Raw genomic sequence first — 13,182 nt, 5'->3', positions numbered from 1 at the left:
AATTAATGCCTCCATGCCGATTCGAACGACAGACCTCCCCATTAGACAATGTCTAAACAAGTTACTAGTGGGGTGTTATAGCCAACTAAACTATAGAGGCTAGACATGGTAACTGAGGGGCACCCAATAATATAGCTTAGAATTAGCATCCCCTATAAGTTATAGTTTGTGCCACATCTCCTTTTCTCCCGCGCTTCGGTGTTTGGTCGACCCAGGGATGACAGTGTGCCAAATGTGTAAGAAGACCCCTAGAGCTGTCTTCTATGCATAATAAACCACACAGTCTCGTATTTTTGCCTTCACCCACTACCAGCAACGGCGCTCTCGTTGTCGCCGTCGCCTTTACCTGCCCCAATCGACGCCGAAGGACCGTTTGGAGTTTTAACCGAGCACGCGACACGTAGTGTTCGGACCGGCTGTCATATCAATTATTTTGTCGCCATTCAGCAACGAGCGGCGACTCCGTATCGAATCAAATCAAATCGCTATAATATACTTGGATCAAAGCCACGCATCCAACTCTGTAACTCTGTAACATTAGACAAAGAAAAACGGTAAACCAAGGAAGATGCTTTGGCGATTCAATTTGACGTCGACATCAACGCTGGACTCCCTGCTGTCGCGCGAGATACCGCCTACCCTGGAGGAGCTTATGGATGAGCCCGATATACTGGGCGAGTGCAAAGCGCAAAACAACAAGTAGGTCAAATGGAATAATGTATGAAATGGCTTTCAAAACATGCTGATGCATTATCCCCAATAAAGGCTTGTTACTTTCCTATCTCGTGAAGACTCTGCCAAATCTCTACTTCAATGGGTCATTGCTGGTCTTGATGAACTTGATCAAGCGGCTGCTATTGCAGACTCCGAAGTCCTGTCTCATGCCATCACTTCACCAGACCTATATCCTTCTTACAAATCGCCAGCAGCTCTCATGGTCCCTGGATCAGGTCCTGGAAGCCCGCCTCTAAACCCTGCGAAATCAGGAGAAAACGGCGTGGATGCTTTCGTCGACGAGAAGCCAAAAGATGAGGAGGAATATGACGAGGATTTATCCATTCCTGGTTTGGGACAAGGGATGAGGAGAGGGAGTGAAGCCGACGATGATCTACATCGATCAAAGTGAGTATTCATTGATCACGCTCTGGCGCTCATAGCCTACGTTCTACAGATACCCAGCAACGGCCACTGAAATTCTCACTTGTAATGAAATATGGTCTATATCAGATACGATCATGCGCAATGCCGACACCCTTCTCACTCCTTTCTGGGATGCAGTCTTGCCCCCCCTAGAAGCATTAACTCCTACAACAGAGGGAACATCGTCTTTGGCAAGCTCCGTTGCGATGTCGAGACAAGAAGCTGGAGAGCGTGAAAGGGCAAGAAATGAGTTCTGGTCTGAGCAAGACGAAGAGAGAGATAGACGGAGAGAGGTTATCAGAGGCCTTTGGATGCGAGTGAATGGGGTGTTGTTGGCTAAGCGAGGCTCAGATGTGCGTGTAAATTTGGAAACAGTATGCCGAGTGAAACTCATTGTCTTTTTCAGATGATCCATTTCATTCAGTCCCTCCCCAATATTGTCGAGCGTATCATCGCTCGAATATCTTCTCCTGCGATCCAAGCCCTTCTCGTGACCATTATCTCGAGCGAAGAAGCAGGCGTTCTGGGAGTCATTGATTGGCTTGCTTCCGAAGACTTGATAGCTCGGCTCCTTAATCTCCTTTCTCCGCAGTATTCATCGTCCATACATACCATCGTTGCGGAGTTGATCAAGCAAATTATCACCCTATGCGCGCCTTCGCCCTTTAATCCACATGGAGGAAACGCTGAACAGCAAGCGAGCCAGGGTCCTGCAGGAGGCAGAGATAATCGTTTAATACGAGACCTTGTCAGCGAACGGAGCGTCGGCATAATGACTGGTTACATGCTGGACGAGATAGAATTGTCAGATCGAGATTGGAACGGCATTAATAGTGAGGGGGGAGATGCGTCGCCTGCCGATCCTCTCATCGTCCACCCTTTGCCTTCGATCGCGTCTGCCACATCTTCACTCACCAGTATTTGTATCATCTTAATCGAAATCATTCGGCGTAACAATTCTGATTTTTCCGAGCCACATCTCTTCCACACCTTGCGAAACAAACTGATATCTGTGCGGATGCAGGAGGAGATGGACAGTCGAGAAATTCAGCATAATGTTGACGAGACAGAGCAAGAGAAGGATGAGAAGGAGAGACGACATATGGAGGATGCTTTAGTGGACATGACTTCCAAGATGGGGATAGTGCATCTTGGCCATTTATTGGACGCCGTCAGCGACCGATTCGCCCAACTGCATCAGCTGGTATTGCAGCCCCGTTCTCAGGTAAGTGCCCTCATTTACGATGGGATCGTACTAAGATGAAGCAGCGACGAGTCGCCTCTATTGCCAATCCTAAACCTTTCACACTTGAACGTTTCCGCATAATAGAGCTTTACGCCGAACTGCTACACTCCTCCAACATGTCAATCCTCAATCGTACCCCAGGTACCGGACCAGTCTACACAGAGGACGGTATACTTTCTGGTGGTCTTGAAGGACTTGAGGCGCTAGGCGAAGCCATCGAAGATAATGATAATGAACAGGCTGGCGAGACTTCTCATCAAGAAGAGGACGGTGTAACCCCAGCTAAGGAATTGCCCGTCAGCGAGTCAGCTTCGGGAAGTTTGACAGGAAGTGACGACATGGAAAGCGAGGATGAGGATGTGTTAGAAGCGATCAATGATGATGCCACGCCGTCACCATCCCCTGGTGCCTCGGGTCTCATGGAAAACCCGATTAGCGCTGATTCAACGATCACTCCGCCGCTGTCGCAGGAAGTCGCTGATCGTCTGAAAGGGGTTATGGAAACTGAGTCGAAGCCTACCGCCTCATCCGGCACTTCCGATATTACCTCCGCTGTATCCCACATCGCTACAGCAGCCTCCACTACCAGCCCCTCTGTTTCTTCGGATACTCCTGAGGCAGAGTCAAAACCGACCCTTGAGTTGAAGCCATCAGACGAAAGTATTAAAACCCTACATCTTACCACAGCACACCCTCCGTCAAATACAATACTGCCCCCTGGCGAACGGCTGAAAAGGCAGTACTTATCCTGCAAGGTCATGCCTGCGATCGTCGACTTATTTTTTGAGTATCCGGAGAACGATTTCATGCACAGTGTCGTGTACGATATCTTCCAACAGGTGCTCAACGGCAAGTTGTCCCCCGGTTCCAATAGGGATCTTGTGGTGCAACTGATGAAGGAGGCCAAGTTGGTTGAAAGGGTATTGGAAGCGCAAAGGCTCAATGACAGATTAGTCGCTCAGTCGAAGTCACCTAGGTTGCCTTACATGGGGCATCTCATTCTTATTGCCGAAGAAATTGTTAAGTTCTTTGCGTGCTGCCCATCAGATCTCTATGACATCGTCAAAAACACGTTCATCCTTTCTGAATGGGAAGCTTTCGTGAATACCTCTCTGCGTGAGGCTAAGGATCGCGACGACAAGCCTCTTGCGGGCGGTAAACCCGCTCACCCATCTTCCATCAAGAGCCCTGACGACTCCGCGAGTGATGAAGATGACGATGAACCAGGAGAGGGATCCATAAGATTTGGGGAGCCATTGACAAGAACTTCGGCGAAAGACGGATTCGCGCCGAGAGGAGAGTTTGATGCGTATGCAGATCACGATGAGAATGGAGACGGAGACGATGAAGAGGCCATGGATAGAGTAAGTCTCCTATGTTACAGTGATTAATTCCTCTACTAATGATCCTGCTAGTACTGGAAGAGCTCTGGATTAGGGTTGAGTAGACAAAGAGCCGCAGATTCTTCGGATGATGACGACGATGCCGATTGGTTGCAACCTCCTGCCAATTCATGGGGAGCTAGTGGTGGCGATGAAGATGATTTTGGGGTAAGCTGCTCTGTAATTCACGTCAAATAGTGTTACTCATATGCTCCACCGCAGGCCTGGGAAACTGGAGAGACAAAACCGGCTTCTGATGAGTTTGAAGACGATGCGTGGGGCAACTTCACCTCGGCACCTTCGAATGACAATGCAGAAAACCCCTTCGGCGATGATAACTTCGCTCCTTCTGTCGTCCGCGTAGAACCACTGCAGCAGAAGGGTGACGAACCTCTGACTCCCTTGGATTGGGCGGAGCAGTTTGATCGAGCGTTCAGGGAAGGCGGAGGAGACGATATACCAGCTCCTGTGTCGGACGATGGTGAAGGTGAACAAGGCGAAGCGGAGGAGGGTATGGGTGTCGTGCCCATTGTGATGCCGAACCTGGAGGACGATGAAGAAGAAGATGTGTCTACGGCGATGAGCGGGAGCATGGACCTTTCCATGTCCGCTGGTACAAATTCGTGGACGTTTGAGGGAGATGACGCTGTCGTAGACTTGCCACTCGCAGAATCCCCTCACACCTCACATACCTCTGGATCAGCACTGCCCTTGAATGTTTCTGTTTCCCCAGGTGACGTGTCAAGCTCATCAGCATCGATCGACACCTCTTCTACTTCCTCTTCCGATTCGACCATGAGAACTACCTCTGCTGCCGCGGCTACACCCATTGTTATCCCCAACCGACACAATTCTATGTCACATTCTCGACACAATTCTCTTTCTGGGTCATGGGGTCACCGACCGCATCCTGGTCACCCCATCACCGCTACTTCCCCCTCTGCAAGCTCTGCGTCTTCACGTGCTTCTTCCTCGTCTCCTACTTCACCTAGTAAAGTTCAGCGATGGGGTGAGGCTTTTTCACCGCCTGATCCGGCTCTTATAGCAGCTGCAACAGAAGAAAGTCCGCTAGGTCCTGGTGTGAGCCCTGATACAAGAATTACGAGGGATGGGATGTTGGAAAGAGAGGTCAACGGTCAGTCAATCACCGTGCCTCAAGATGAGATAGTGGAGGCAATCGAACGGAATGCGGATGACATAGAGGAGTTGGAGAATCAGGAAGCGCTTAGCCGGTCGATTGGATCAGTATGACGGTATGATCGGTAGTTGCATCATGACAATTGTCATATTTTTAGACGCATGGAATCAGCTTCGCAGTGTATATCTTGTGGTTGATGGACATACAATTATCAGAGGGAGAAAATCTTTTGCAACAACCTTAAATGATGGAGAACAGCTCTAATTGACATTCAAGAAAATGACACATCCAAATACACCAAAATACACCAAATACACCAAATGTTTCCTTTTCTTTCTTGTAAGTTTCTATATCTCGGGGCCCTCATATACTTCATATCCATTTGCCAATGAATGACATGGCAAACAGACCAAGAAACAAGGATACAAGGGCGACAATGATCTTACTTGTGGAGGCATCGCGCATCTCGCCGACCACCCATTCACGATACAGCAATTGACAAAGACCACCTATATCATAATGGTGTCATTCAGCTAAATCCTCCGTGGAAACGTGGAAGGTTAATTTTACAGTATAGAAGGATACCAGCGGATATAGAGTCAAGGATACCGGTAGATAGAAGGATCGCTCTACCATTCATGTTGACTGACTCATGGACTCCGATGCCCTTGACCAATATTGTCAGTTTTCCAGTTAGCCTCTGTAACTCGACGGGCTTACAATGGCAATCCCAACTGGTGTAGCCAAAGCATACGCAAGGCACATGGACCATTTTTTGATGGCTGAAGAGATGCCAGCTGGCCAGATGAGCATGGCGATCCGAGCCCCAAGACCAAGACCTTCAAAAAGCTGGTGGAAAACCAGAGCTGCCAACATTGTTAAGCGTTTGCCTTTCCGGCCAGCTGAAGGGAAAGCCCACCAGCAAAAGTGGTGTTAAACCCAGTGCCCATAGCTCCAAGCGACACGCCGATCATTATAGAATGAAAGATAACACCATATTCCAAGAGTTGTACATTCCAATGCGCTGTTTTAGCAGCACCGTCAAAGTTAGTTATTTCCAAATTTTTGGGACCACAGCAAGCTAGCTCTGTCATCGGGGTTGATATATCATCTTTTTTCCTCTCCCCCAAGGGCTCGGAGGAAGAGCAAAGGGCAGCGCTGATGTTTCGATCACACTCTGGTACGTATGAATTCTGACGAGTAATCTACAGATTGCGATGAGTGACGGATTATGAAAGCCATTGCGTGTTTGACCCACATAGCGAGAGCCTAAAAAGTCGACGAGCCAAACTACTATAACAGTTGCCATTGCGATCGCCGGGGCAGCAGACTCATACTCCAAATTTCCCACGCATTCGCTGGTACAGTCGTTGTCAATGGCTTCACTTTGGCCAGACGAAAATACTCTGACGCGTACCTTGTGAGATTGAAGAAGGCATGGATCAATAAATGAACAAAGCTGACACATAGACATCAGTGCGTAATCTGACAGGGCTATCAATGCACTCACGCCAAACTAATAATAATCCCAGAACCGAAATACTTGAGAACGAAAAAAACCGATCCGAATAATTTGTTTCTGGAGCCGAGTTTGCCCAATATGACTGGGAGAAAGACGCCTATAGCAGACGCCACCATCATAACAAAAACGGCAGCAATATGGAGTGAAAGGTCATAGTTTTGAAGCTCTGTTACCCAGCAGTCTGAGCTACTATGGGCATGAGTATGTCCAGCATGGAGGTCGGTAGCAGCAGCGTCTGTCTCCACTGCCTCGCTTTGGTGGTCATGATCATGGTCATGCTCCTCTTCCCCTGTTGTGTGGCCGTGAACGAGCCCAACTATTGTGAGGGCAACGCAGTAGACGAGGATTGACCTGTAAGTAGTCATATTGTTTCTCGATGGTATTCATCAGGGTGAAGATGACCATATCGATGGATCTTTAATAAGATCTCGGGGATGCGATGAAGTGAAAAAAAAAAACTGCCGGTGGATACTGGCAGCCAAGATGGAAGTAGCGAATATGTATATGGCGCCTAGAATGCCCAGACCCGGAAAGAGATGAGATGACAGATGAAGCGAAGATATACATGATGCCGTGCTGTGGGTGATTCGTTGCCAAAGGCGTTTTTTTACGTTTAACGAACGTTGTTACTACTTACCGCCAAGCTTAGAGGACTTTGAGGTTATGGCCGCTTGGCGAAATAATTAAGTGAACAACAATAATAATAGACCAGTAGTGCATTTTTAACATCGAAAATATGCGAACGAGAAATGAAGTATCTGCCGATCAACTCACGCTAAACTAATGATAATCCCAGTCCCAAAGTATTTCAAAACAAAAAAAGTATTCCCAAACCAAACACTGCGAGACCCCTTTTCCCCAAGGATCACAGGTAAAAGACACCCAGACCCGAAGCAACCAGCAAGACAAAGACACTGGCGACGTGTAAACTCATGTCGTAGTCGCCTGTGGCTTCTCCAGCTGCGCACGAGGAGTCGGCATTATCAGCGATCTCATCGATGAAGTCAGCTCGAGCGGTTGCAAAGCAAGCGAGGGTTATAGCAATGGGTTGAAGAGCTCCTTTTTCTGATAACGAGAACCCCATCAGATGCTGTTGGTTGTGTTGAAGCTTTCTCGACATGATAAGGGGGTTGGGGCCTCTTCGTTTGACTCTAGTTCTTATAATACCGTTCGACCGTACAGGCGGCTGCCGGTAGGGCTTGCCCATAAGGATAAAGAGGGAGGGCTTGGTGATGATACAGAGTATGATTTTGCCCCCACCCTCCCCCCCCCCTCCCTGCGCTATGTCCCCTCGTTCTCTAAAAAGGAGTCTGTGGCTGGTGGTATTCGTCATAATATCTGCTCCTCATGACCGCCAACAGTATTATCCTTCCACATACCTACAATGGTTAATGCCTAGTCATGCCAGGGCAAGAACAATCAGGAGGAAAGGGAACCATTTGGCAAAATGTGGCGGAAAGAAGTCTACCATCTAAGAAGAGGTAGACCTGTACGGTAATAATAGTAGCAAGACGCCGATCGTCTGCAGCTATATTTATTCTTCCGAAGGTGTGCTGCAAGCGACGGATGGATGACGCGTTTTACGCATTTTCTTCGAGTACCGAGCAGCGCACTTCCATCGATCTCGGGTCATTTCACTTTACGGTAGTATTTGATCTTTCATCGGGTTTTGTACACTATCCTTTTGCATGATCCTTAACTAACACAGACACAAATGGGATAAAATGATAACTGATGATGCTGACAAAAAGGCCGTCGCAATAGAATGCACAAAAAGGACCAACAAAAAAGCAGGGATAGGATCACATCTAGCAACGTGCAGCTTATGGGCTATAAAAGAATGAGGATATATTGTTACTAACAGGCTATGATATATTATGGAAACAAGTATCACAAGGCCAAAGAAAAACTAGGGTTGCAAAACGTCCGATACACTATTAATTTTCGATGACCGCCATTACACTTCTGAGAGCGAAAATAGATTTTAGATCGCCAATCCAACTTCATCCCCCTCGACTTCCAAACCAAGACCTAGACCAAACCCGAAACCGGCCTCTTCTTTCAAGAAATGTCCTCCGAAAACGAGCTCCTTTTTGACATCTCCGCGTTTTCCAATTTTGACGCCCATTTGCTCCTGTACGATGACCGGCGTAACACTGATTATGCTGGCTGTGCAAAGCTCTTCATCGCTGATCTCACTTCCACTAAAGGAGTCGCGATAACTTTGGATGGGCCTGCCACCGTTCATGTAGCTCAACTCAGACTCAGAAGCCGAGGCAGGGAAATTCGAGAATCCGGCCGTTGGCGTAGGGTTAGAAGCATGACGAGACTCGCTTGACACACTAGATTGGGAGGAAGATGGGGAGACTGTGGTAAAGACGCCGCTAGGAGAAGAGTTGGGGTGTACACGTGCGTTTGGAAAATAAGCGTTACGACGGCTAGCAAGAGGTGCAGATTGGAGTCCTTGCGGTGCGACGTGGCCATACTTGCTGCTTGATAGGTCAAGCTTAGGCGGAGTCCGTCGTGCGATACGGGAGTGGGGTGTGTTGCGGGTCGAGATAGAAAGAGGCGCGGTCCGATGACTAACGTCTACCATCATATCATCGAGTCCTGAGCAAAGGTCGTCCCCAAACTCGAAATTACTATCTTGAAGAGTATGTATGGCAGTGGACGCCATGTTGCGTTCAGACAGAGACGCCAACATGGAGCCTAATGCTTCCTCTACGTCCGGAAAAGACGCAAGAGATGAACTAGAGGATGATTGAGGAAGGGGAGTAGAGGCAGAAGTGATGTAAGAATCGAGGGAAGGAGGTGAGAAGGAAGTCTGATGGGGGGGTGAAGGCGGAAGAGGCTGCGATGGAGGGTAGTCATGCAAAAGAGAGGGCTTTTTATCGGCCGACCCATATTGCCCAGATTCCTCAATAATAGTAGACGAGTTTTGAATCGCTGTAATCAGATCTTTTGAGATGGAGAAATCCATCAGCGATTCCAATGGAGTGAAATTGAAGTCCAGGTCAATAGTCGGCACACTTTCTCTTTCCCAGATGGTTGTCTCCGTCAGCTCATCATCCAAAGAGATATCCATCATTTCTCTTTCCGTCTCTCGTATGCTTTGCTCTATAGGAGCAGCCGCTTCCAAAGCCTTGATTTCTGTTTTTGCAGGGAAACCGTCGCCTTGGTCCTGGGGGGTCGCCGGAATTATATTCAACATCGGCACATCTGCGTCTCGCCCATCTTCCACGTCATGGACTAGGGATCCGCTCTCACCCAACATGGGCAGTCTTTCGTTGAATGGACGGAATTCTAACTGAGCGCTGTGTTGGCTCGTAGGTCGATAAGGTGAAGGAGGTGTAGTGACGACATGGTTTGCAGGGGAGAAACGAGCATGAGGGGTCCAAACTCCAGCATCTGTTGCAGGTGCTGATGATGGAGGGGTAGACATGACAATATGACCGGGAGCGCTTGGGCGGCGATGCTGGCCGTTGTTGCTGGCTCGTACCCTGGCCCCGAAAGATGAAGTGCTGGGCGACGTAGGTCTAGAAGACCGTCGCGAAGAAGGGACGCGTACATGAGAGGTAGAATCTGCCCCGGGACTGTACGATTCTTGAGATCCAGGAGACGCTGGCAACTGAGGTCCATCATGTGATGATACGATAACCAGAGGAGCTGGCCGCACGCGACGCGTCTCGTCATTTTCGCTATGACTGTGGGGCAGAGAAGGATACCCCGTATTGGAACTTGAAACATCGCCAAAATATTGCTTGGTACCACCTGCAAAGCGAAGGTTGCTAGCCTCTTGGCTTTCAACAGTCTTCTTCAGGATAGGTTTGGGAGGTTCGGCAGATGCGGGCGGGAGATAATTGGGTAAAGGCGTAGCCGCCTTCTTGCGCCAGAACATGATTTAAAGCAAAAAGCAGTTCTGTATATGGTAGTCAAGCAATAGTGACACAATTCCCCAAGAGCGAAAAAGGTAGGCAAGTGCGTCGAGCACGTTAGATCGAGAAGGAAGAAGTAAAAGAGCGTGGAGCGTCGCGTCTGTGGGAAGTTATGTTAGAAGATGGCTGTGGGGGATAGATGGGTTACTCACGTCAAGGAAACCAGCCTTATCACTGCTAGAGTGTGCGCGAAACGTAGGGAAAGAAACCGGATTGGATAGGGGAAAAGGAGATGATGTGTGAGACGAAAGTAGGAGTTGAAGGAAGAGGACAAGATGGCGCGTGGAGATGAATCCCACATTCCTTTGGACCGACAATCAGCAAACCCAGAACCCAGAACCGGGGATCCAGGACCGAGAAATTGTATCCGGCGTTCAGGGCCGTGGATCCGCCGAATAAGCCTACGCCAATCAGGAACATCAGGGACAAGCCCCGCCTCAGGGGCCAAGAAACGCGTCGGATTCAGGTACGGACCGTAGTGAGAGCTTTTATATAGGTGAATAGTGCATGGGATAGGAGGAGTGAATAGTGAATAATGAATTGTGAGCGCGTTGAGGATTAGGATATGGCACTTTGCACATGCTGACAGTCAATAATCGTGTGATGGTGTTTATTACTGATTGGGGCTCACCCTGCACAATGATATACACTTCACGAGCCCCAGACGTGTATATAAGACGTATAAGACGTATGACTTGTTAACAGGTAAATAAGGACCGGCAAGCGGCATAACATGTCCATTTTCTGCTGTCCTTCCATAACTCCCAAACATGCTTTTACCTCTCACTTCATAACAGATAGGCAAGCAACGATGATCATTAGTTTTATAGCTTGCTGACCAGATCTAAGCCACCCTTGGCCCATTCGCGAATCAAAACTCCGGCGATAGCCGTCGCAGGTGGTACCCTCGTAACTCCCATCTCATGACCGGAAGAACCTGAAATATCTCCAGGTTTCCTCTCGGCAGGCGCAAGCGCTGCAGCAGTAGTTTGGTTGGATTCGCTTTTGTCTTCGAGTTTCTTCAGCTCTGAGGGGGAGTAAGAGCTACCATCTGGGTGGGAAATGATGGCTGTGATTGCAGAACGGGGGAACCATTGCGCGTCTGCCAATTTAATTTGTTTAGCAAATTTGTCATTATTATGCCAAAACGGTGCGCATACCCTCCAGCTCGTTATCAAGGTCCATCCTGATAGTCTGGCCATCCTTTGCACGACCAAAGCAGCCGACCATCAGGTTGGCGGGGAACGGCCAAGGCTGACTTGAGGAGCTACAAAAACAGGTCAGATGCCTGTCACAAAACAGCGCCGGATTACCCACTATCTGACAGGCCCGACCTCAATGCCTGCCTCTTCTAGGACTTCCCTTCGCACAGCATCCTCAAACGACTCTCCAGGTTCGATGAAACCGGCTAAACATGAGTACATTCCTGTGGGGGTATATCATCAGATCAATAGGTGCAAGCTGGGAAGCGAGAAGGAAAAACGCGGACCTTTTGGCCATGATTTTTGTCTGCCCAGCAACATGTGTTCACCGCTGGAATCCAAAATTCCCATAATAATGACGGGATCCGTTCGCGGATACGCAAAGTTATGCAGCCCCTTGGTGGAAAAACATTCCTTTCCTTCAGTAGGGTTAAGAGCTGATGTGCAGCTTCTTTTCCATCCTGCCCACAAAGAATAGGTGGGAGAGCCACATGCGGGACAGAACTGCGTTATATTATCAACATACAATGATTTGTTTCGAATCATATGGCTTACTTTATTACGCCCATTCCAATCTACTAATGCTCTCGCTTGCGCAAACACTCCTGCATCCCATCCTTCCATTGCGCCACCGCTAGCTCTTGCCTCGCCCCATTCGCCGCCGATCTTTTCCTCATCAAAGGGTACCTCAGTGACATCTACCGCAAAGTAGACAGTGCCCTGGGGGTTCAGGTGGTCAGTTGCTGGTGAAGCGTTGGTCGTCGGGTCACAGCGGTCATCTATACCCAAGAAGATCAAGGGGACAAGAGGAGGGAGTCGAGTGGCCTCGTAAAGCTTTGCGGCGTGTGGGGTAGTGTCCGAAGGCCTGATTCAATCTGCGTTAATTCTTTAACATCTTCAAGGTAGCACGTTACTAGCTCACGCGACGCCAAACCCATCTTTCACAATATGATCTACATCCTTGCGCTGCAGATAAAGTGGAGCCCCAATATCTCCCTTTTTGACAAGAGGTTGCAGATTTCTTTAATATTGTCAGGCAATGTGTCTCGCAGTGTCGCACAACTCACTTGAAGAGGTAGAACCTAGTGTCAGGATTCTGCAGATGGGCGTTGACCTTCTCAGAAATATGTCGTTGAAAGGACACGCGGTTCAGAGCTGGCCGCCCTGAGTAGAAACTGTATAGACAGTCAGAAGATCCTAATCCAGCTCCACCATTTGACCCTAAATCGATCTAACGTGTACGAGAGTGCTTACTTGACTATGTTATCTCCCATGTATGCGGTGTACTGAGACGGGCGAGGGAGTGGGGAATACTGGTTGATTGCAGGACCTGTTGAGAATAGCCTTGTGGCAGATAGCGTAACCGGCGATTTGAAAGACAATTGTCCGAGAATACTGTTGACAGTTTTACCAACGAAGGATGACTTCGGGTCACCTACATAATTAAAAGAAAAGGGACGACATGTCCTATTGTCAGTCAAATACGGGGCCAATATTCGCCATCTGGTTTTTACCCATGGTTAATAATCACTTACAAACAGTCTTGATCATACAACGCCTTCCCCGATAATGACCGGAAAGAAATGAGCTGAGCAAACGACAGAAGTATGCAATAGA

At 48.6% G+C, this 13,182-nt stretch overlaps 5 protein-coding genes and 2 non-coding genes; 2 read left to right on the top strand and 5 right to left on the bottom strand.

The window, feature by feature from the left end:
• Window positions 1-6: 6 nt before the first annotated feature.
• CNAG_10099 lies at window positions 7-100 on the bottom strand. The gene has a single exon. It is a non-coding gene; the product is annotated as a tRNA-Thr (tRNA).
• A 127-nt stretch (window positions 101-227) lies between these two features.
• Window positions 228-7,188, top strand: CNAG_03399 (SIT4-associating protein/190). XM_012195841.1 has 11 exons: window positions 228-699; window positions 766-1,122; window positions 1,172-1,493; window positions 1,547-2,365; window positions 2,410-3,750; window positions 3,802-3,936; window positions 3,991-5,245; window positions 5,315-6,086; window positions 6,145-6,326; window positions 6,384-6,781; window positions 6,854-7,188. Exons 1-7 carry the CDS (start codon window positions 569-571, stop codon window positions 5,017-5,019), a joined length of 4,134 nt encoding a protein of 1,377 aa, XP_012051231.1. The 5' UTR covers window positions 228-568; the 3' UTR covers window positions 5,020-5,245; window positions 5,315-6,086; window positions 6,145-6,326; window positions 6,384-6,781; window positions 6,854-7,188.
• Window positions 5,123-7,000, bottom strand: CNAG_03398 (solute carrier family 39 (zinc transporter), member 1/2/3). Its single transcript, XM_012195840.1, has 7 exons — window positions 6,417-7,000; window positions 6,324-6,365; window positions 6,165-6,264; window positions 5,826-6,111; window positions 5,627-5,772; window positions 5,477-5,573; window positions 5,123-5,415 (listed from the first exon to the last, which is right to left on the bottom strand). Exons 1-7 carry the CDS (start codon window positions 6,791-6,793, stop codon window positions 5,279-5,281), a joined length of 1,185 nt encoding a protein of 394 aa, XP_012051230.1. The 5' UTR covers window positions 6,794-7,000; the 3' UTR covers window positions 5,123-5,278.
• CNAG_07728 (solute carrier family 39 (zinc transporter), member 1/2/3) lies at window positions 7,135-7,682 on the bottom strand. The gene has a single exon (XM_012195989.1). It carries the CDS (start codon window positions 7,633-7,635, stop codon window positions 7,294-7,296), a length of 342 nt encoding a protein of 113 aa, XP_012051379.1. The 5' UTR covers window positions 7,636-7,682; the 3' UTR covers window positions 7,135-7,293.
• CNAG_12765 lies at window positions 7,228-8,264 on the top strand. Its single transcript, XR_001046021.1, has one exon. It is a non-coding gene; the product is annotated as a hypothetical RNA (non-coding RNA).
• CNAG_03397 (hypothetical protein) lies at window positions 8,133-10,516 on the bottom strand. XM_012195839.1 has 2 exons: window position 10,516; window positions 8,133-10,463 (listed from the first exon to the last, which is right to left on the bottom strand). Exon 2 carries the CDS (start codon window positions 10,324-10,326, stop codon window positions 8,413-8,415), a length of 1,914 nt encoding a protein of 637 aa, XP_012051229.1. The 5' UTR covers window positions 10,327-10,463; window position 10,516; the 3' UTR covers window positions 8,133-8,412.
• A 417-nt stretch (window positions 10,517-10,933) lies between these two features.
• On the bottom strand, window positions 10,934-13,159 carry CNAG_03396 (NAD diphosphatase). XM_012195838.1 has 10 exons: window positions 13,101-13,159; window positions 12,820-13,000; window positions 12,633-12,740; window positions 12,488-12,586; window positions 12,121-12,430; window positions 11,853-12,069; window positions 11,681-11,789; window positions 11,524-11,630; window positions 10,995-11,465; window position 10,934 (listed from the first exon to the last, which is right to left on the bottom strand). Exons 1-9 carry the CDS (start codon window positions 13,114-13,116, stop codon window positions 11,188-11,190), a joined length of 1,425 nt encoding a protein of 474 aa, XP_012051228.1. The 5' UTR covers window positions 13,117-13,159; the 3' UTR covers window position 10,934; window positions 10,995-11,187.
• Between the last annotated feature and the right edge of the window lie 23 nt (window positions 13,160-13,182).

This window comes from Cryptococcus neoformans, chromosome 8 (assembly GCF_000149245.1).
Source record: "Cryptococcus neoformans var. grubii H99 chromosome 8, complete sequence".
Lineage (NCBI taxonomy): Eukaryota > Fungi > Basidiomycota > Tremellomycetes > Tremellales > Cryptococcaceae > Cryptococcus > Cryptococcus neoformans.
This window is presented reverse-complemented; position numbering and strand designations above follow the sequence as displayed.